At 41.3% G+C, this 23967-nt stretch overlaps 2 protein-coding genes across 14 annotated transcripts in view; one reads left to right on the forward strand and one right to left on the reverse strand.

The window, feature by feature from the left end:
- Positions 1–12813, reverse strand: part of MROH8 (maestro heat like repeat family member 8) — a 60559-nt gene extending 47746 nt beyond the window's left edge. For all 9 annotated transcript variants that reach the window (XR_010405836.1, XR_010405835.1, XR_010405837.1 and 6 more), the window contains exons 1-4: positions 12438–12813; positions 6906–7027; positions 4670–4815; positions 2326–2448 (exon numbers count right to left, since the gene is read on the reverse strand). Coding sequence is in view for 6 of the 9 variants with exons in the window: in XM_064573141.1 (XP_064429211.1) it covers positions 2326–2448; positions 4670–4815; positions 6906–7027; positions 12438–12730 (684 nt within the window). In the remaining 3 variants the exon portion in view is untranslated. The remainder of the gene's footprint in view (positions 1–2325; positions 2449–4669; positions 4816–6905; positions 7028–12437) is intronic.
- Positions 12452–23967, forward strand: part of RPN2 (ribophorin II) — a 60279-nt gene continuing 48763 nt past the window's right edge. For all 5 annotated transcript variants that reach the window (XM_064573146.1, XM_064573147.1, XM_064573149.1 and 2 more), the window contains exons 1-2: positions 12452–12584; positions 17510–17703. In XM_064573146.1, coding sequence (XP_064429216.1) covers positions 12572–12584; positions 17510–17703 — 207 coding nt within the window. In that variant the 5' untranslated portion in view covers positions 12452–12571. The remainder of the gene's footprint in view (positions 12585–17509; positions 17704–23967) is intronic.

Genomic DNA, 23967 nt, shown 5'->3' on the forward strand with positions numbered 1-23967 from the left:
AAGTGTTCTAGTGGGTGTATAGTTCAATCTCATTGTGGTTTTAATTTGCTTTTCCCTAATCACAATGATGGAGCATCTTCTCATATGCTTATTTATAAATCTTCTTTGGTGGAGTGTCATAACAGATCTTTTCCCCTTCCTTTCCATATTCTGTTCATAGCTTCTTTGGGTTTTTTTATTTGGATACTGAGGAGGCATGCATTGGCATGGGTCATGAGAAGACTGGCAAATGCCTTACCATTCTTCTTTATAATGGCCCTGGCTTTCCTCTCCTTGTGGATTACTCAGCAGAAGTACATCTCCTCCTGGTTGTTGGGAGCTGTACTCTTCTAGTCCCTGCACATGACCTTGCAGGGACTTTGTAGACTTGTCCAATGATGCAATGACCCATGTAATTCTCTCACGGACACCAACTACTTTAACTCTTCTAGGCTGTACCTGCTAGCTCAAATTTTGGTTGATACCTGAAATGGGTATTTTACCAATGGTTGGACAGATCTAGATGCAGAGTATGGGGAAATTCAGTTTACTTTTGCTGTTTGGGACTTGTATTTGTGGATCTTCTGAGCTGGCTGGTTGAACCAGGTGGCAACTCACTGCTGCCAATCCTTGTGGAACTGAGATTTTGGAATCATGACATTTGGTTGGCTCCTATGGCTGCCTATAACCTTCTTTCCATGGAGTGTAGCCAAGTAGAGAGCTGTATTCATCCTTAAATCTGCAAAATATCATTCTGTTCTTCTTCTTTAAAAATTTTTGCTAGATTTAAGCAGTGTTATTTTTTTTTAAAGACTTATTTGAGAGAGAGAGTCAGAGGGAGAGGGAGAAAGACAATCCCAAGCAGACTCCTCACTGAGAGCGGAGCCTGACGCAGGGCTCGATCTCACGACCTCGAGATCATGACCTGAGCCAAGACCAAGAGTCAGATGCTTAACCGACTGAGCCAACCAGGAGCCCCTCATTCTGTTCTTTTTGATGTATTATTTGGAATAGTTTTCAACCTATTTATGAGGTGGTCATTTCCAAATGGATTGTAAACTCTTGGAGGGCAAGGATTAACACTTCCAGGAAATTTGTATTCTTTATTGAAGCACCACAGTGTTCTAGATATAGAAGATCCTTAATAATTGTCTATTGCTTAACAAACCTGTTGGCTGGTTTGCCTTCAATTCTGAAAACTAATCATCAGTCTAATCAGCCTTATAGATCTGTGGGTTGGGAAAAAAACTGCTCATTTTCCTGAAATCTCAGATTCAGAATTCTAAAGCTTCAGAGAAACTGAAGGGGACATTTCACAGACGAGAAAAATAAAGCATCAAAAAATTAAACACTTGCTTAAGTGCATCACTTCCTTTGTAAAGCCCTTCTGGATCTTTTGACATGGAATCAAACTCTCACTCACTCCTCTGTACCCTTACTATACCTGTTTAAACTTTTGTCACAGTCCCTGTGACACTTGATTACACCTTGCTTGGCTTCAGGAACAGGGATCCTGTCTTATCTTTGTAACCTCAATTTGCAGCCCAGACACTGCCTGGAACAGTCAGGCACTTAAAAAGGCAATAAATGAATGAGACAGCGATAGACTGTGGCTGGAGTTAGGTATAAATACAATAAAAAGAATATAACCATATTTCTCAAATGTAAATTATGTGTTAGGTATCACACTACATGGCTTATGTTTATTTCTTATTTAATACTTTCAATAGCTCTGTGAAAGATACAGCTATTTTTATTTTGTAGATGAGGAAGCTGCAGCACTGAGAAGTTACACAGCTTCCCAAAGTCAAACAGCTGAAAAGAGGCAGAACTGGCACCTGAACCTGGGCATTGGATTATAGAGTTTGCCTCACAACTATGACTTCATTAATGAGAATGCAGCATTGTCCTTACTGAGAAATTTAAATGCTGTCTTATTTCTCCTCATCTTTTATTTTATTTTTTTAAAGATTTTTATTTATTTGACAGAGAGAGACACAGTGAGAGAGGGAACACCAGCAGGGGAAGAGGGAGAGGGAGAAGCAGGCTTCCCAACGAGCAGGGAGCCCAATGCGGGGCTTGATCCCAGGACCCCGGGATCACGACCCGAGCCAAAGGCAGACGCTTAACGACTAAGCCACCCAGGCACCCCTCTACCCATCTTTTAGTTGGTTTTCAAGGGTAATTGTATTTGTGGAGTACTCCTGAGTATTTCTCCTCCATGCAAAGATACTGGTATGAGAAGAGGTCAAGGAAATTGGTAATATATGTGAAGCCACTAAAACATTTGTTAGTCAAGTCATCGAATTTGGTCCTGATAATTTGTGATAAGGTCACAATACTTACATTTAGGATACACACAATGTCTTCTATGTGGCTGTGAATGAATGATTCTGTGGTGTCATCATAGGGTAAAGTTCGGCTGAGAGAAGACAAAGATCGTAGGAATGTCAGCTTCTCAAGTTCACTCTGAATTTGTGGAAAAATGATAAAAACACAATTATATATTATAATCTCATTTGATGATTGTAGAGGGCTTTTGAGAAGTTTCTTGTAATGTTCTAAACATCTGACATCTCATTCAATCTAGTCTCAGGTCTTTTATTATAAGGAATGAATAAATTACAGAGATGTGGAATTCCTTGTCGACTTGCCCTGTCTGGGTTTGGGACTTTGTTTTCCCTCTCAGCTAGATTAAATGCTAGATTACTAACTGCTCCATGATGGCGCTCCTCACCTTTAGTCTTTGCTTCCCCACCTACCCATCCTGTCTATATATTACTGTCTGATTAAACTCACTAAAGGTTATCTTCTTTGACTGTTACTTCTAGCTCTCTTGATGTCATTAAAGATGATTTTGAGTCTTTAAGATTCCCTATTACAATGCAGGTTCTTATTTGAAGAGTAAAATCTTTTGTATTATTCTTTTTCTGATTATAAAAGCAGTTATCTATTTATCATAGAAACTTTGAAAAAATAAAGTGTGAAGAAGACAATAAAAGACATCAATAATTCCACAATCTTGGGAAAATTTCTTCTCATCTTCCCTCACAGCCTATAGATAGTATAAACTGGTATAAGCTTTCTGGATAGCAAGTAGCAATATATACAGCCAGAAGCTGACTTCATGGCCTAATTCTTTCTCATCTACATTAGTATAACAATCAACACTGAGTTTCCCTGCTCCAGTTTTGCTCCCCTCCAATCTATTCCCCTAGCTGTCACCAGATTCATCTTCACTAAGTGCAAACTTGATCAGGTAGCTCCCTATTAAAATATCTTTCAATGGCACCCATGGAGGTCAAGGCCCTCCCAATGTGACCCCAGCTAACCTCTTCAAATTCATCTCCTTGCCCTGCAGCATTCTGAGCTTTAGACAGATTAACTTTTATGCTGCCCTTTTCTGGTTCTGGGCCTTTGAGTCTTCTGAATTCTCTATACTTATTTTGCTTACTAAAATCTATATATCCTTTAAGACTAGGAAAATGCATTTTCTCCTGAAGCAGCATTGGGTGCCCTTCCTAAGAGTATCCATAAAGCATATGTATATATTGCTATCATGGTATTTGTGATACTCTGACAAAAACTTATTTTGTCTTATTCATCTATTTTCCTGCCTGGTTGTGGATTCAGGTCAAGGCAGGGAATGGATTTTCTTTTCTTCCAGTTCACTGCAGCAATCCCAGCCCTTTATTAATTACAAAGAAATGCTTTATAAAGCCCTGCTAACATGAAGTGTAAAGAAAAGTCCGAGTTGGAAGTGAAGACCAACATTCTGGCTTTAAGTGCTTTTTTCCCAAAAACTTTTTATTAGCATTATACATAGAGAAAATGTAAAGTTTGATGAATTTTCCCAAACTAGAAACATCTGTGTATATAGTCAAAGGAAGTGAAATCTGGATCTGAAAGAGATCTCTGCACTCCCAAGTTCAATGCACCATTATTCACAATAGTGGAGATATGGAAATAACCTAAGTGTCTGTTGACAAACACCTTCATCACTATCATTTAAACATACCAGCCTTCTGCGAGTTCATCAAACATGCTCTGCTCCTTTCTGCCTCAAGGTTGTTATATATACGATGCCCTATTTCTGGAATACTTCCTCCAATTCTAACTTCTCTTGGTTTCTCCTATTCATTCCTCATATCTGATCTCCAGGGTTCCTTCCTCAGAAATGCCTTCCCTTGCCCCCAGGTTAAGATAAATTCTTCTGTTATGTGCTCTCACAGAATAAATGAATGAATGAATGTTCTGCTAAACAACAGAATACTGTATTAAGCAGGGTAATATAGATCCATAGCTATTCACCTAGAAAACTTCTTTCATCCCACCATCTCTGATGTTTATTTTTCTATAATTACATGCATTTGTATGTACAGAAGAAAAAGTCTGAAAATATATATACAAAAATGTTAACATTAGTTATCTTGGGAGAGTGGATTAAGGAAGATTCATTTTTCTCCTTTTCTTTCTTTTAATAGGGATTTTATAGTTTTTGTAAACAGAAGCATAAATATAAATACAATTTATAAATGTATATAAATGTTTATTATAAAAACACAAATATAAACATATTTTATAGTCTATAATATCAATTATTTGTATGATAAAGAAATCATAAATGTTTAAAATATTTGTTAAAATGGAGGAATAAGTTGGATGACTCAGTATGATTGCTTGTGCATACCTGTAGCTCACCATCAAAAACCTCCTGGATAGACTGGATCAGCCTCTCAACAATGGCCTCACTGAGGGGGTCCTTTTGGGTCAGGCGTCTGAAGCTATCTGTGAGCGGTTCCCGAGAGAGTTCAACGATGTCAGAGATGTTGGAGTCTAATACCGAAAGAAACACAGCAGATTACATATCTGTACTACGTAGAGTTATACAGTCATAATGGGGAGATCCACCGGATGTCAGGATAGACGTGACCTGGTCTCACCCTTACTATCTGCTCTGCAACCTTGACCAAGTCTCTTCTGCTGTCCAAGTCTGTCTTCCCAATTACAAATTCAGTGTTTTCTAAGGGACTCCTAAGCTACAAAAACCTTTAAGAGTGAGCTATAGCAGAGTGGTTAAGAGCATGGACTTTACATCTCAGTCTGAGACTAATTTGAATCCTTGCTCTACCCCTTATTAGTTGTATGACCTTTATCAAGTTAGTTTGCCTCTTGGAATCTTAGTTTCTTCACCTGCAAAACAGGGTTATCACGAGGATTAAGTGAGGTAATGAATACAAAAGATTTATCTCAGTATGTGGTCCATAGTAAGCCCTAATGGTCGGTATTATTATTAAATTCAAAATGACTATGACTCTGTGATGGCAAGAGCTTAAAATACAGTAGCAGCCCCTTGTTGGTCTCCTCCTACTGGACCAGGCTGCAGTAGGTGTTTGAGGGACCTCCTTCCAGACCTGGGATATACTTAAGAGCACAGCCTCCGGAGTTGGTCTGCCTAGGCTTGGATCCTTGCTCTACCTCTTTCTAGCATTCTGACCTTGTGTGATCTTACTTTTTCTGGGTCTGTTTCTTCATTTCCAAAATGGGGATGATAATAGAACCTGCCTCGTTTGGTTGATACAGAGCTAGCACCAAGGAGGTGGTGGCAAATATTATTCCTTTACTGGTGACAGTGATTATGGTGGTATCATTTCCCCCTTCATATAGCTTTACATTCTTACCTCCTCTGTTTTCCAAAACCAAGTTCTTTATTCCTATTGGGGAAATAGTCTTACTATTTCCCTCTTAACACATCCATCATCAGGGTTTCTACCTCTCCACTTCTGTACACTTTTTGCTCTCCTGAATTACAACCTCTCTGCAAATTCCTGCCACCCACTGTCACATTCTTCTCATGCAATAGAAGCCCTATCTCATTCAGCTCTCATGCTTCTCTCTACACGTTTCTCCTTCTTCTTCCCTACCTTCCCTACCTCCTACCTCCTTTGCCTAGCTAACTGCCACTCATCCTTCAGGGCTCTGCTCCAGGATGCCTTTCTTGAATCTCCTCTTTGCCCATTTTGATCAAGTATCCACCTAACTCCTAAAAAACCTCTTTATATTTGCTCCCTACCTACACTCCCAATCACCCATATTAAATTGAGTTCCAATCACTTATCTACAAGTACACTGTGTCTACTCTGTTCATTACTAAATCTCCAGCAGCTAGATCCGTGTTTACGGCATAGTAGGACTTCAATAAATGCTTGCTGAATGAGTGCAGAAATGGAGAAATGTGTTCCTCAAATAGTCTTTCTTGTCTCATGCACATGCTATTATATCTATCTGGAATGTTCTTTCCTCTACTTCTCACATGGGTTGCTCTTTGATATCCTTGAGGCCTCCTTTAGGTTTAAATAGCACCATCTTAGATAGGTGTTCTCTGCGAACCATGGCTTAAAATAGGTTCCCATCTCCCTTATTTTTTGTCTCAGCCCCTTGTATAATTCTTTCATAGTATTAACTACAATTTGTAATTACTTTATTTAATATCTGTTTACTTATTTTGGTCCTTTTCAGCAAATTCTGTGAGGGCAGGGACCATGTCGGTCTTGTTCATTGCTGTATATTCAACAACTGGTACTCAGTAAATGCTTGTAGAATACATGAAAAGATATATTCTGTAGCCCAATCAAGGGTCCACCCACAACCACCTTTCCCTTCTCAGAATCATTCTAGCACTTAGACTCTGTGCAAGTCTGTAGGATTAACTATCTCAGTTTCCTGTATGTCTAGACTAATATATTTTATCTCATTGTGCCAACCATATTCCAAGGTCTTAAATTCAGGGACCAAAATTCATTGTCAAAGTCTAGTTGAGGGCTCTCATCCAGCAGCTTGACTCAAACAGAGAAGCCCTTTTCTCCACTTCCCTTCCTTCCATAAAAAAAAGAAAAGAAAAGAAAAAAATCCTTTCCCCCCTTTACCTGTAAGTTCAAGGCTACTTGGATCTTTTTCAATATTCTCTAAGTTGCTCAGCTGCAAATCCACACTCCCTGAATCATTGTCAGAAGCACACGGGATCACTACTTCTTCCCGACTACAGATCCTAGGAATGAAGAGGGGATCAGAAATATTAGCATTTTATTTATTTATTTATTTAATTTTATTTAAAATCAATTAATTAACATACAGTATATTATTAGTTTCAGAAGTAGAATTTAGTGATTCATCAGATGCATATAACATCCAGTGCTCATTACATCAAGTGCCCTCCTCATGCCCATCACCCAATTACCCCTTCTCCCCACCCACCTCCCCTCCATTGAACCTCAGTTTGTTTCCTATAGTTGAGTCTCTTATGGTTTGTCAAGAAATATTAGTATTTTAGGACCGCTTCTGTCTCATCACTTGGGAGAAAGCTTAAATGTCACATTCTCAGAGAAGCATTTATTGATCACCAGTCTAGGTTAGGTAGCCTCTCCCCAGTCCCACAGTTCTTTTCTTATTTTTTCCCATAGTATTTAACCATTCCCTACAATTATCAAGTTCATTTGTGTTTGTTGACTGTTTCCCATCAGACTAGAAGCTCCATGAAGGGGGAAACCTTGTCTACATAGTCATGGTTGAATTGCCAGCACCTAGCATATTGTCAGCCTCATGGGGCATGAATGGATAGGTAAGAAATACTATGCTGCTGTTAAAAGAAACTGAGGTATATGATCCAGCAATTGCACTACTGGGTATTTACCCCAAAGATACAAAAGTAGGGATCTGAAAGGGTACATGTACCCCGATGTTTATAGCAGCAATGTCCACAATAGCCAAACTGTGGAAAGAGCCAAGATGTCCATCGACAGATGAATGGATAAAGAAGATGTGGTATATATATACAATGGAATATTATGCAGCCATCAAAAGGAATGAGATCTTGCCATTTGCAACAACGTGGATGGAACTGGAGGGTATTATGTTGAGCGAAATAAGTCAAACAGAGAAAGACATGTATCATATGACCTCACTGATATGAGGAATTCTTAATCGCAGGAAACAAACTGAGGGTTGCTGGAGTGGGAGGTGGGGTGGGAGGGATGGGGTGACTGGGTGATAGACACTGGGGAGGGTATGTGCTCTGGTAAGCGCTGTAAATTGTGCAAGACTTTTGAATCTCAGATCTGTACCTCTGAAACAAAAAATGCAATATATGTTAAGAAAAAAAAAAAAGAAGAAGAAGGTAGCAGGAGGGGAAGAATGAAGGGGGGGAAATCGGAGGGGTAGACGAACCATGAGAGACGATGGACTCTGAAAAACAAACTGAGGGTTCTAGAGGGGAGGGGGGCGGGAGGATGGGTTAGCCTGGTGATGGGTATTAAAGAGGGCACGTTCTGCATGGAGCACTGGGTGTTATGCACAAACAATGAATCATGGACCACTACATCTAAAACTAATGATGCAATGTATGGGGATAATATCAGAATAAAAAATTAAAAAAAAAAAAAGAAACTGAGGTAGAACACCCCCCAATTCCCCTTACCTTTTCCTACTTCTTCTGTTCCTATAGCACACAATCCCTTCTAATATATCATTCACGTATTTATGATATTGTTTATCATCTATTTCCTCCTGCTAAAATGTAAGCTCCATGAAGGCAAAGATCTGTGGCTGCTTTGTTCATGAATGTATTCTAAGAGACTAGAATGCCTGGCACATGGAAATGCTCAATAAATATTGGTTGAGTGGGTGAATCTCTATTTGCCGAATGTTTAGCATGTATTAATGAATGAAAAAGCAAGTTGTCAAACAATCTGTGTAAACTGTGTGTGTGCATACAGACACGTAAACACACACAAATGTTGGGGTACGTGTAGAAAAACTTTTGGTATTCAAATCAAACATCTGTGGAGTGGAACTTTTGAGAGAAAAAATTAGTTTTTAAACTTTTATACTGCCTGAATTTTTTTTACATTGGCATGAATAGCATATATTGACAAAGATGTGGAGCACAGAACTCATAAGTCACAGTTATAGTGTAAACTGGTACAACCATTTTGGAAATAATTTGGCATTATCTAGTAAAGTCGCAAATGTGTCTATACTATGACTCACTATTTCACTCCTAGGAATGTATTCCAATGAAACTCTTACCCATGTGCATTAGGAATATATGCAAGAATCAGCACAGCAGTAGTCATCATAGCAAAAAACTAGACACCCAATGGCCTACCAACAGTAGAATAAACTATGGTAATTCATCCAATAAAGTACTATATACTAGAATGAGTTCTAGCTATGCACAGCAATGCAGATAAATCTTACCATGTTGAGAAAAAAAAGAAAGTCACAGAAAAAATACATAGTAAATTCCATTTATATAAAATTAAGAAATATGCAAAAGTAAACAAATACTGTTTGGAGTTATAAACATATACAGTAAAACTGTGAAGAAAAGCAAGGAAACAATATAACCTATAACCTGCAGGAGGGGGATCTCCGAGCAGAGAGAAAGGGGATGGAATGGGTAAGACTAGAAAGAGAACGTAAAAGTTATGGTTATATCGCTTCTCTGCCTTTTGGCTAAGATCAAGTGTAAAAGTTATGGTTATTTTATTTTATTTATTTATTTTTTTTAAAGAATTTATTTACTTGACAGAGAGAGACACAACACAAGCAAGGAGAATGGGAGAGGGAGAAGCAGGCCTCCCGTAGAGCAGAGAGCCCGATGCGGGGCTCGATCCCAGGACCCGGGGATCATGACCTGAGCCAAAGGCAGACGCTTAACGACTGAGCCACCCAGGCGCCACTATTTTATTTTTTTTTAAAGTAGGCTCTACTCCCAGGGTGGAGCCCAATGTGAGGCTTGAATTCACGACCCTGAGAGCAAGATCTGAGCTGAAATCAAAAGTCCAGATGCTTACCTGACTGAGCCACCCAGGCGCCCCTGTTTTTTAATGGGATGGCAAGTACACAATTTCACTGTATCATTCTTTTTTCTTTATGTATGTTTATAAATATTGTTTTTTCATTTAGTCAATAGTAAATAAAACAATTTTGGGAAAAAACCCCAAACCAATAAAGTTTGAGCTTCTTCCTGTGTACTTATATTTAATAATTAAAAAAACCCCAGTTAATTAAAAACAAACAAACTAGGGCGCCTGGGTGGTTCAGTCAGTTAAGCGTCTGCCTTTGGCTCAGGTCATGATCCCAGAGCGTGCGATGGGGCCTTGCATCAGGCTCCATGTTCAACAAGGAGTCTGCTTCTCCCTCTGCCCCTCCCCCTGCTCATGCTCATGCTCCCTCTCCCTCTCAAATAAATAAATAAATAAATAAAACCTTTAAAACAGACAAACCAACCCTCTAAGAGTAGAATGGCTGGGTCATGCAGTAGGTCATATAACTGGCTTTTTAAAAAGCTACAAATCTCTTTTCTAATATGACTGCACCATTTTCCATTTCCACCAGCAGTATACGCAAGTTCCAGTTGTTCCACATCCTTGCCAGCATTTGGTATTATTGATCTTTTTTATATTAACTATTTCAGCGGATATATAGCAATATCTCCTGGTGACTTAATATACAATGCAATCAATGTGTAATGGTGTTGATTATCTTTTCATGTGTTTATCTGCTCTATGTATATCTTTTTTTTTAAAAGATTTTATTTATTTATTTGACAGGGAGAGATAGCGAGAGCAGGAACACAAGCAGGGGGAGTGGGAGAGGAAGAAGCAGGCCCCCTGCCAAGCAGGGAGCCCCATCCCAGGACCCTGGGATCACCACCTGAGCCGAAGGCAGACGCTTAACGACTGAGCCACCCAGGCCCCCTCTGCTCTATGTATATCTTGATGAAGTGCCTGTTCAAGTCTTTTGCCTGTGTTTTTTACTGGGTTGCTTGCAGTGGTATGTTGGTAAATGTGTAAAACAGACTTTCTAAGTGTAGTTTTTAAGTGAATGCTGGTTGATATTTTCATTGACATTAATGAGTACGATGTAACTGAAACTTCAGAAGTGACTTCTCTGAGTTGGATAATACTTTTCAAACACTAGAATGATACTCCCTCAAGTTTTTGAGCTATTCGCAATGTAAAGCCTATAGACACGACACACTTCTAAATTTAATCTCTATTAACATTTCTCCATCATTAAGTTCAGACATAACAAAGCAGAAAATCAAGCCCTGGTGTGTAGCATTTGCTGATTCTATGGTGTAAATATTCCCATTGTGGCCAAAATCAAGCTACTGATATTACTTTGGAAAAAGATGTGCACATCACCATATAATATTCCCACCATATAGATGCAATAGATATAAGCAACCACAAAAGCATACAAAATGGGAAAATGTAGTAAAATAATAACAAAATGATGAGTGGTTTTTTTTTTTTAAAGATTTTTATTTATTTATTTGAGAGAGAGAGAATGAGAGACAGAGAGCATGAGAGGGAGGAGGGTCAGAGGGAGAAGCAGACTCCCTGCCGAGCAGGGATCCTGATGCGGGACTCGATCCAGGGACTCCAGGATCATGACCTGAGCCGAAGGCAGTCGCCCAACCAACTGAGCCACCCAGGCGCCCCATGATGAGTGGTTTTCAATAGACTTTTATTTATTTCATTGTAAGTTTGTATAATTTAATTTTTCTAAATTTAACAACCTATTTTCAAAATTCTTGCTAAATTTAAAAATTTTATTTATTTTTAGAGAGGGTGAGTGTGAGCAGGGGGAGGAGCAGAGGGGGAGCGAGAGGATGAGGGAAAGAATCCCAAGCAGGCTCCACTCTGAGCCTGGAGTCCTACGTGGGGCTGGATACCATGACCCCAAGATCATGATGACCTGAGCCAACACCAAGATGCTCAACGACTGAGCCACCCAGACGTCCCCCCTTGCTAAATTTCGTAAGTGACTCTTGCAAGCCAGTACGAAATGGCTTCAGCACATCAGTGGCTGTCTTATTATTGAGTTGTTAGAGTTGTTTTTTCTAAAGATTTATTTATTTGAGAGAGACCTGCTACTTCTGTAAAATTGGGCTAATATGCTCCTCAAAGTTATTGCCAAGAGTACTAAGTCCACAGAAATGCTTTGCAAATCAAAGAAAACATCACTCACTAGGTCAGTTACTGACAAGCGAAACAATCTTTGGAGGAAATTGCCGTAATTTCCTAAAGAGAGAAAAAAAAAAAAAAGAACGAACGAAAAAGAAAGCCCTTCCTCACGGGACCCTTCCCATTCCTTTAAAATTGGCCGGGCTGCAGAGAGACGACTGAGTGACGGCGCTATCGGCCAATCAACGCGATCGGCCAATCAGCGGAGGCCCCGTTTCGGGCCCACCCCGAAGCCTAGTCCAACCGCGTACTGGTAGCACCCGGATTAGGACCGTTGAGAGGCGGCCGGTTCCAAGTGGCCCAGGTCGCGGGGGGGAGAGGCCGGCCTGTACACGAGGACGGCGCGCCCTTTCCGCGCGGGAACTGGCATTTGGGCCGCGGTTGCAGGGACCGGGCCGACCCGGCGGGACGGCGGGGACTGACCTGTGCCTAGATCCCATCCCAGCACGCGCAGCCTGCCGCGAGTCCCTGGTGTCCCCTCCGGCGCGCTCTTGGAGCCACTTTCCCGAGCGGAAGTCAGCCTCCGGCTCGGGCCCTGGTGGGACCTGCTCGGAGGAATGGCGTCGCCGGGTGAGGCGTTGTGCATGGCTCGACGACGGGGCCCCGCGGCCGGCACGCCTTGGCGGGTGGGCCGTGGCCCGCGGGAGGCTAGTGCTCGCTACTCGGGAGCCAGCCACGCGGGAGTTTCTTCCCCTGTGGGGCAGGGGCAGGGGCATGGACTCGGGCTCGGGCTCTTTTGGGGTCGAGTGTGTGACGGAGGGCTGGCGAGCGGGTGGGACTGCGGGCGAATGGAGGTGGTGGGGTGGGTGCCAGTGCGGCGCGGAGCTACGGGTGCCCCCGAGGCCCAGCCGGGGGCCGCGGTTAACCCCAGGTCTGACTTCCCTCATTCATTGGATTCGCGCCGGCTCCCGAGCCGGGTGGCCTAAGAGTGAGCTTTTGGCCAAGTCGTCCTTTGGACCGTGGCTTCCTTTGTAGTGAAAAGGAGCAAGGAAATCACTCTCTCTCTGGGAGCTTCGAGTATAAATTCTGAAGTTAGATTTTCCTGGTGCAAACGTGTAGTTTGTCAAGTATTCGTTAATGTGACCCAGTCCAGGTTCCTTAACCCCTCTGCACCTCAGTTTCTGATCTGTAAACTAGGTTAGTCACATTATCCGCCGCGTAAATTGCTGTATTAAGTGAGCTGAGCCCCGTGCATAGTTTAGAATAGTGCATGGCACTAAGCAAGCATCAATAAAGTTAACTGCATTGCTAGTTATTGGGCGGGCACTGTGCACGATGAGAGCATGTAGTCTCACGGCGGCGTGGGGAATGTGTACTATTATGTACGTTTGACAGATAGACAAAATTTCAGAGAGGAAAAGTAACTTGCCCAAGATAACAGTGAATAAGACAGTGGGTCATTGCTCCATTTTTTGAAAAGTTGAGGGTAATAGAGTGGTTAAAAAACAAACTTTGGATTCAAACTGCCTGCATTCTGATTCTCAGTTATGTGTCTTAGGGCAGGTAACTCCTAGTGAGTCTCAATTTCTTCATCTGTAAACCGCACTCACTTGGATGTTGTGAAGATTTAATGACTCAATGCATGCCAAGTACTTAGCATAGTATGGACATACCCCACACGTGTTAAAGTGCTCAAATTTTAGCCAAAAATGTTGTCACTATTAATTCGAGGTGAGAAGATTAGAATTCTGACATAGATGCTGTGTTAGGGGAATTTATAGTCTAGCTGGGAAAATGCCAGTTGTCATTTACTAGATCTTAATATATTAAGTGCTATATTAAACATGTAATATATTGCATGTACACAAGGCACTGGGGATTCAGCATTAGTATGTTTTTGACTCTTTTTCTTACATTTTTCTATCCTTTAGCAGTTCTGGCTTTGACCTTGAATTCTAGCTGGACTCTGACCACTTCTCACCTCTACTGCTGTCACCCTGGCTGTGACCACCATCATCTTTTTACTTGGATTATTACTAACTGGTGTCCCTCTTTAGGTTCTTTCTCCTGCCTAGTCTCAACACAGTTTTGTTTATTCTCAACACAATGATCCTGTTAAATTCTAAGTCAAATCATTCCTCTTCTCAAAACTTTCTAGTGGCTCCCATCTCTCAGTATAATAAGCCAGAGTCCCTACAGACGTTTAAAAGGTCCTTCAGATTTGGCCTCTGCTACCTCTTTCACCTCTTCCATACTTTTCACCCTTTGCTTATGCCACTCTAACTATACTTTCCTCTTTGCTAATGTCAAAGAATACCACATATACAGGGTCTTTGCACTTGCTTTTCTTCTTGGGATAGTTTACCCCAAAATATCTTTGTGATGCTCCATCTTTTCCTTCAGGTCTATACACAATAGCTTTATTTCTTAGTTAGACCTTCATAGACTACCATATTTAAAATCATAACTCTGGGGCACCTGGGTGGCTCAGTCGGTTAGGCATCTGCCTTCAGCTTAGGTCATGATCCCAGGGTCCTGGGATTGAGCCCCGTGTTGGGCTCCCTGCTCGGTGGAGAGCCTGCTTCTCCCTCTCCCTCTGCTGCTCCCCCTGCTTGTGTGTATTCTCTCTCTCTGTGTCAAATAAATAAATAAAATCTTAAAAAAAATAATAAAATCGTAATTCTTCTCAGATATCTGTTCTGTGCTTTATTTTTCTCCATAGTACTTTTCACCTTCTAATGTGATAAATAATGTTTCTTTCTTTTTTTTTTAAGATTCTATTTATTTGAGAGCACGAGAGAGATAGCATGAGCAGGATGAGGGGCAGAAGGAGAGGGAGAAGCAGGCTCCTGCTGAGCAGGGAGCCCGATGCAGGGCTTGATCCCAGGACCCTAAGATCATGACCTGAGCTGAAGGCAGATGCCTAACCGACCAAGCCACCCAGACGCCCCATAAATAATGTTTCTTAATTGTGTTGTGTGATACCTTTCTTTTCCGACTAGAATGTAGGCTTTATGAGGTTTGGGTTTTTTTTTTTTAATTCTGTTTTCTGCTTTATGTTTAATACCAAAAATAGTGCTTGGTAAGTATTCAATAAATATTTTATAATTGAATACTCCACACTATAGATTCCTATTAACAGTATAGTGTTTAATTAATTAATTAATTTATTTTTTAAAGATTTTCTTTATTTGACAAAGAGAGACAGTGAGAGAGGGAACACAAGCAGGGGGAGTGGGAGAGGGAGAAGCAGGCTTTCTGCTGAGCAGGGAGCCTGACGCAGGGCTTGATCCCAGGACCCTGGGATCGTGACCTGAGCTGAAGGCAGACGCTTAATGACTGAACCACCCAGGCGCCCCGCCCCCTCTTTCTAGTGTTTTAAAAAGAACTTCCACATTCTTTAGCTTATTTAACACACGAAGAAGGATTTAAATAGAACTAGCACTCATAGAAGAACAATTCTGAGTTACCGCTAATGTAGGCATCGTTTCTAAAACAATCTCCAGAGTGTAAACTGTTAGATTTGAGTGAATCCAAGATTGTCTGCAAGGTACTCTCAGTCTCAGTTTTCTTATTTGTAAAATAGATATAATGATGCCTTTTTTTTTTTTTTTTTTTTTTAATCTCTCTGCCCAGTGTGGGGCTCGAATTCACACCCTGGGATCAAGAGTCACAGACTCCACTGACTGAGCCAGCCAGGAGCCCTCTAATAATGCCTTTCTTAAGGGAATCTAGTTCAAACTAAATTTGACACCATGGGCAGAGGATTTAGGACTACTACCATTAGCCTTGTGATTACAGTAGAGCTCCCTTATCTGCAGGGCTTATTTCCCAAGATCCCCAGTGGATGCTTAAAACTGCAGATAGTACTGAACACGTATATATACTGTGTTTTTTTCTATACATGCCTACCTATGATAAAGTTTAATTTATAAATTAGGCACAGTAAGAGATTAACAACGATAACAATAAAAACAATTATAACAATATACTGTAACAAAAGTCATGTGAATGTGGTCTCTCAAAATATCTTGTACTGTACTCACCCTTCTTGATATAGATGCTTACGTGATAAAATGTCTGCATGATGAGATGAAGTAAGGTGACTGATGTAGGCATTGTGATGTAGCATTAGGCTACTACTGACCCGACAGTACTGGACCGTGGTTGAACGTGGGTAACTGAAACCGTGGAGAGTATGGATAAGGTGGTGGTGGGGCGGGGGGTGGTGGATACTGTTCTGTTAATTATATGGCAGTCAATTCATGAAGCAGCCCATAGAATGTACCACTCATAACTGCTTCCTGTCTCCTGGAGCATAATAGACAAGGATTAATTTTTCTTTTCATTTATTTAGCAAATATTAATTCAGTACTAATACCTGCCAAGCAGTGTTTAATACTTGGAAATACTGGGATGTACAGAAGAAACTGTCTATCCTCATGGAACTTACAGTTTAGCAGAGGAATCAGACATTACCCTATTAATTATAGTTGTGAAAAAGACTACATAGAAGAAGTACAGGTTGCTATATGCATGGATAGAGCAGCAACAATAGTGATGGTAATAGAAGTAGCGAACATTTATGTAGCTCTTGTTATAAGCCAGTCACCATTATAAGATCTTTCTATGTTAACTCATGTAATCCTCATTACACTCCTGCGGTAGGTACTGTTATTATCCCACTTTACGCTTGAGGAAACTGAGGACGGACTGGCTACATTGTAACTGCCACAGCCATATTGCTAATAAATGGTAGAACTAGGATTTATTTATTTACTTATTTTCAAAGTATGTATGTGTGTATTTATTAGAGAGTGCACAAGCAGGGGAGGGGCAGAGGGAGAGGTTGAGAGAGAATCCCAAGCAGGTTCCATATCCAGTGCAGAATGTGATGGGGGGCTCAGTCTCACAACCTTGAGATCATGACCTGATTCAAAACCAAGAGTCCGACGTTTAACTGACTGACTGAGCCACCTGGGCACCTGGGCAAAGCTAGGATTTAAACCTGGCCTCAGAGGTCACATTCTTCAGTATTTTATAGTACTGGGGACCTAACCTGAGGAAGGGCAGTTGGGGAGACTTCTTGAGGAAGAGATACTTGAACTGAAATCGGAGAGTAAAAAAAAGTTGAAAGTTGAAGTAAGGGAAAGCATGAAAAAGTGCTGGGTAGGGTAGAACATGACTTGTTAGAGGAACAGAGAGGGGTCCAGAGAGCCACAGATGGAAAGAAGAATGAGGGAAGAGAACCGGTGAGAGGCAGGCGAGGCCATGGTGAGGATTCAGGATTAGGCCTGTCTTAGAGGCATAGGAGTTACAAACGTACTTGAAATGGGAATGGCATGATGCGTCCTGTGCTTCAGCGACACAGAGGCTACTGGGAGGACATGTCAGATGGATGAAGACAGTGCCCACCACTTTCCCAGGACTTCTCCCAGTTCCCTCCCCCTTCCTCACATGATTTGGTTCCCAGAACTTAGTGCACACCGTCATTGGAACTGTATATAGAACTTGGGAATTGTTTGGATTGTATTTAATAGTCATTTCCCCCCAAGGTTCAAGCACTGTCCTCCTGTTGGCCCTGACAATCATAGCCGGCACCCAGGCTCTGACGCCCACTCACTACCTCACCAAGCCGGATGTTGAGAGACTGAAAGCCTCACTGGACCGCCCTTTCACAAGTTTGGAATCTGCTTACCTTTCCATCGTGGGACTCAGCAGCCTTGGTGCCCAGGTGCCAGATGTAAAGGTAAGGCTACTTTTGTCTGGGCCTCATCCCTTAACTGTGTTCCTTGTGTGTACTTCAGAACTCTTGCTCCTTTGAGGATGACCAAGGCTAATCCAATATAATAAATGCTTACTTCAATCTGACAGATTTTTTTTCTCTTAATGCCTAATGTATGTTTAGGACCATGCCAGGTGTTTTAGTAGAATATAAAGAAGAGCAAGTCTTAGAAACTTTACTTTTTATTTTAAGCTTAAATTTTGCCTCTAGAAACTATTGCTGTAGTTCTGAGTGAGACTGTATAGTACCACATGTACTTGTTAAGTGCCCTGTATGTGTGACAAATAAAGGAGTTTAAGATGGGGGCATTCATTTTTATTAAACACTGCCAGTCACCACATCAGGCAGTTTTGATATACTTTTTGGACCTTTGATGAGGAAAATGCATCACAACTAAAACTTCCTGGATTTAGGAAAAGGTTCAGTCTTTTCTTCTTCTTTTTTTTTTTTTAGCAATTTTATCTATTTATTTGAGAGAGAAAGAGAGTGTGAGCGCACAAAAGCAGGGAGGAGGGGCAGAGGGAGAGGGATGATGTGGGGCTTGATCCCAGGACCATGGGGTCATGACCTGAGCTGAAGGCAGACGCTTAACCGACTGAGCCACCCAGGCGCCCGGGAGAATGTTCAGTCTTAAGTGAATTTAATTTAATTTTATTTATTTTAAAGATTTTATTTATTTATTTGACGGAGAGAGACACAATGAGAGAGCGAACACAAGCAGGGGGAGTGGGAGAGGGAGAAGCAGGCTTCCCACAGAGCAGGGAGCCCATTGCGGGGCTCGAGCCCAGGACCCTGGAATCGTGACCTGAGCCGAAGGCAGACGCTTAGTGACTGAACCACCCAGGCGCCCCGTGAATTTACATTTTATTCATTACAGTAGCATGGACAGCTAGGGCAAAGAGGTTAAGACCAGGTTTCTCATATAAGCCTTGTGTATTAGTTTTCTTTTTTTAAAGATTTATTTACTCATTTTAGAGAAAGAGAACTCGAGTGGGGGAAGGGGCAGAGGGAGAGAATCTCAAGTAGACTCCCACTAAGTGCAGAGCCTGTCGCATGGCTCAGTCTCACGACCCTGAGATCATGACCTGAGCCAAAATCAGGAGTTGGCCACTTAACTGACTGAGCCACCCAGGTGCCCCTGTGTATTAGTTTTCTATGGCTGCATAACAAATGACCACACATTTAGTTATTTAAAATAGCACTCATTTATTAGCTGATAGTTCTGTGGTCAGAAGTCCAGGCAGGCTTGGCAGGGCTCTCTAGTTAGTGTCTCAGAAGGTCAAAATGATGGTGTTGGCCAGGCTGGGCTCTTTTCTGCCGGTTCTGGGGAAGAATCTGCTCAGTCTCTCCTCCAGATGGTTAACAGAATGCATGCAGTTCCCTGTGGTTGTAAGTCTGAGATCTCCATTTTCTTGTGGGCTATCAGCCAAAGGCTGCTCTCTGTTTCTCAAGGCCACCCACATTTTTTCTTATGTTGTCCCTTCCCCATTTAAATCAGTAATGGCATGTTAAGTTCTTACTCTTCAAATCTCTGACCTCTTCTGCTACCAGCCGGAGAACTCTGCTTTTAAAGATCCTTTTCATCTACAGTAGTTTCCGTCTCCCCCTCCCCCAGTACCTTTTATTTGTAGAACAAGCCAGGTCACTTATCCTGGAAAAGTTTCCACATTTTGCCTTTGATTAATAGCATCCTCATGCTGTTTGTTTGTAGTTTTTTTTTTTTTTTTTTTAAGGTTTTTTAAGAGAGAGAAAGAGCATCAGCTGGGGGGAGGGGCAGAGGGCAGGGAGAAGCAGACTCCCCGCTGAACAGGGAGCCCAATGTGGGGCTCATCCCAGGACCCTGGGATCATGACCTGAGCTGAAGACAGACACTTAGCCAACTGAGCCGCCCAGGCGCCCCCTCATGCTGTTTTTGAACATAGTTCTTATCTTTTTTTTTTTTTAAGATTTTATTTATTTATTTGACAGAAACACAGCGGGAGAGGGAACACAAGCAGGGGCAGTGGGAGAGAGAAGCAGGCTTCCTGTGGAGCAGGGAGCCGGATGTGGGGCTCGATCCCAGGACCCTGGGGTCATGACCAGAGCCGAAGGCAGACGCTTAACAACTGAGCCACCCAGGCACCCTACTTCCTATATTTTTTATTCATATAAGCGGATAGTTAGCTCTTGAGGCTTAATTATATTCAGGTCAGTTTTCTTGGCAGAAATATTTCATAGGTGGTGCTATGTACTTCCTGTCATTGGTGCATAATACCTGGTTGTTTCACTTTTAGCTATGATAAAGTTGGATCATTGGATTTGGGTATTGTCAGATTAACCTATCTCTTGTAAACGGTATGTAGTAGGGACTTGTTTTTTTGTTGTTGTTGTTGTTTTAATCCAGTCTGACAATCTCTGTCTTTTAGTTGGGGAGTTTAGTCAATTTATATTTAATGTAACTATACTGTTGGGTTTAAGTTTACCATCTTGTTATTTGTTTTTTACTAGTCTAGCTATTTTTTTTCCTCCTTCTTTCCTGTCTCAGATTGAATAAATTTTGATTATTCCATTTGATCTCTTCTGTTGGTTTTTTAGCTCTACTTATTTTTTTTAGTAGTTGCTCTAGAGATTATAATATGCATTTGAACTTATCACAGTCTACTTTGAATTATTATTTTGCTGTGTCACGAATAATGAAAGAACCTTATAACAACATATTTCTATTTAAACTCCCATCATTTGTACTATCATTTTCACACTTTTTACTTTCTTTTAAGTATCACAGCCTTATACTGTCTGTTGTCCAGTGTCTCAACTTCGTATATTTTTTCAGTTTTATAGTTATTTATGGCAGGAGGGTAAGTTCAATACCTTTAATTCTGCCATGGCCAGAACTGGTAGTCCCAGTTAATGTTTTGCAATCCATGGTAGTTGTTATTCTTTTTTTTTTTTTTTCTTTTTCTTTTCTGAAGTATAGTTGACATGCAATAACAGTTGTTATTCTTTTTGATGCTCAGAATGTCTTTGTGTGTTTTTTGTTCGATTTTATGCGATCCACCAGTCTGAGAGTTTCTGATGTCTTAGGCTTATTTTCACATTTCCTGCTCCAGACTAGAATCAGTAATCGCAATTGATTTATTGAATGCCTTATATATGCTGGGTACAGTGGATATATTATCTCGAGTTAATTGTCTTAATTCTAAGTGGTCAGAAATATTATCCTGTAATAGAGAAGGAAATGGAAGTTCAGAGGGGTTAAGTAATTTGGCCGATGTCTGCCAGCCATCATCTTTTTTTTTTTTTAAGATTTTATTTATTTATTTATTTGAGAGAGAGAAACAGCATGAGAGTGGAGAGGGCCAAAGGGAGAAGCAGGCTTCCTGCTGTTGCGGGACTTGATCCCAGGACTCCGGGATCATGACCTGAGCCCAAGGCAGTCGCTTAACCAACTGAGCCACCCAGGCGCCCCTGCCAGCCATCATCTTAATACCATAGGGCGGAACTGTTGACAAACTATGGCCCCCAGAGTCAAATCCAGCTTGAAGCCTGTTTTTTGTAAATAAAGTTTTATTGGAACACAGCCACACCCACTCATTTATATATTGACTGTGGTTGCTTTTGCACTTTAGCAATAGAGTTGAGTAGTTACTAAAGAGACTATCTGGCCCAAAAAGCCTAAAATATTTACTCTGTGGTCCTTTGCAAAAAATTTGCTAATCCCTGCTGTATGAGGTCCACACTTATTCAGGTTTCTTCCTGACAGCTGTCTCTTGTTTCTGCCTAGTATTTCCTTCCTATGCATGACTGTATTAAGGAAACAGACTTTTCCTTGTGATTACCCTGTTATAAATCCTGTAGGTGAATCCTCCTGAGTAAAATTAGTTTCTCTCCAAAGAAAGAGTACAGGCATCAGCGCTAGTTAGCCCAAGTTTTTTTTGTTTTTGTTTTTTTTAAGATTTTATTTATTTATTGGGGAGAGAGAGTGCAGAGCGAGTGAGCTAGTGAGAGAGGGAGAGAGCATGAGTGGGGGGGAGGGTCAGAGGGAGAGGGAGAAGCAGACTCCCTGCTTAGCGGGGAGCCTGATATGGGGCTCGATCCCAGGCCCATGGAATCATGACCTGAGCAGAAGGCAGAGGCTTAACCGACTGAACCACCCAGGTGCCCCTTGCCCAAGTTTTTGATTCTGGTTCCACCTCTCTGTAAAAGGGGAGTTATGATGCCTTCCTCACTGGATCATTGTAAAGATAAAGTGAAATCATATTATGCCAAGTAAGTGATTGGTCCACAAAAGGCCCTTCAAGTGGTAGTTATTATTATTGTCATCATCAATATTTAAAAAGTTTTGCTTCTATTTATAATCTATTAAGGTGAGTTCAGACAGTGCCTGGTGCAGATACTGCAATGTACAGAAGGCTGCAGTGTCTGTAGAGGGGGGACGGCTGGGGACAAGAGAGAGCAAACTGGGAGACGCAGAGTGGAGCAGTCTTGACTTGTAGAGGTTTTGTATTGTGAGGTATAGGAGATAAAATTGGAATATTAGGTTAAGGTTGAATTTTGGTGGATTTGAATGCAGGAGAGTGGTTTCTACTGGTCATTTTCAAACTTCTGTGGAACTGTAGGATTCAGTCTAGGGGGATCCTGGAGGAGTGAGCCACTCTCACATTAGCTAGAGCAGTGCCTTTTTCTCTGTCTCATGATTGAGAGTTCCACATGGATTTAGGTTGAACACATACTCCTAGAGGTGTTCCCTGCTGATGTCCTGAGTTTGAAGGGATGTTGGTCAGGGCTGAAGATACAGACTGAAGCTATCCAGACAGCTGCAGTGCAGTGTGATTGGGGGTAATTGCATGGTTGGGCCAGCTATGGCTTTATGTTTATAAAACAGACTCTAAAGTCAGACTGCTTGGTTTCAAGATCTTGACTTCAGAACTATACAACCGAGTGACCTGTGCAGCTTACTGAACCTTTCAGAATCTGTTTTCTCATCTGTAAGATAGAGATAATAATAAAAATAATAGCTTGCAGGTGATGTATGTTAGGGAAGTTAGCATGGTGCTGGCATGTGTTGAGTATGTACTAAATATTAGCTCTTAGCTCTATTATATAGTAGTGGGGTTAATGTACATTGATTGACATTTTTTCTCCACTGTCATCCCTATTGCTTGATGTCTAATACACACAGGTTGTTGAACAAATAATGTTGAATGAATTGTAAATGTTAGCTTATTAGAAATGGAAGCTCTCAAATGTGCCTGTTGATCAGAAAATAAATGGGTTAATCACATACTTCACTCTTTGAGTCGCTTACGGAGGGTGCTGTGGTGATTGTGTAATGTGTGCGTTATAAGCAATGGAAGGAAGGGAGTTGAATGCAAGTTTCAGGCTATTGAATTGTCTTATTGGTTGTCACACTAGATAAATCCATTGAGGACAGTCTCCATTACTGCTACTTCCATGTGGTGATGCGTGTCCTGCTCCATTATTGTTGCTTTCAGCTGAGCGGAGAGAACTCCTTCGGTCCTGCTAGATGCATTGAACTGGTTGCTCTCAGAGATAGATCCTTAGGGGAGATTTTGGTTATTTTGTCACAAGGGATTTTAGCAGCAAAACCAAGAGGAATGGGGCTTACTAAGAAGTTGAGAATAGAAAGCAGTTCTAGGAACAGCAGAGTGTGAAATGAGAGTTGATTTTAGGTGTTATGAAGAGTGAACATCTTTCATTTTAATAGTCAGGTACTGTACATGTATTTTTTTTTTAATATTTTATTTATTTGACAGAGAGAGACACAGCGAGAGGGGGAACACAAGCAGGGGGAGTGGGAGAGGGAGAAGCAGGCTTCCCGCCGAGCAGGGAGCCCAATGCGGGGCTCAATCCCAGGACCCCGGGATCACGACCCGAGCCGAAGGCAGACGCTTAACGACTGAGCCACCCAGGCGCCCCTGTACATGTGTATTTAAAAACCATAAGCACCTGAGAATGATGATTTTATAGATATTATTGCTTAGCTTTCTATAAGATTTAAGAACAATGGTGGGAGTTTTGTATTCATTATACTGAAAATATGAAGTAAATAGGATATATACTACGGCAAAAATTGTGATGTAGTATTCGAGTGACTGAAATCAGTGAACATTAGGCAGTGTATACAGGTTGTCAATCATACACTTTCCCTATCTGTAAAAGGGGATGGTGATAACTATCTTGCAGGGTTGTTATGGGGATTAAATGAGATGATAAAGTATAAAGTGC

Source organism: Mirounga angustirostris, unplaced genomic scaffold (genome assembly GCF_029215605.1).
Source record: "Mirounga angustirostris isolate CCGP_5_RB_7025 unplaced genomic scaffold, mMirAng1.0.hap1 SCAF_10, whole genome shotgun sequence".
NCBI lineage: Eukaryota > Metazoa > Chordata > Mammalia > Carnivora > Phocidae > Mirounga > Mirounga angustirostris.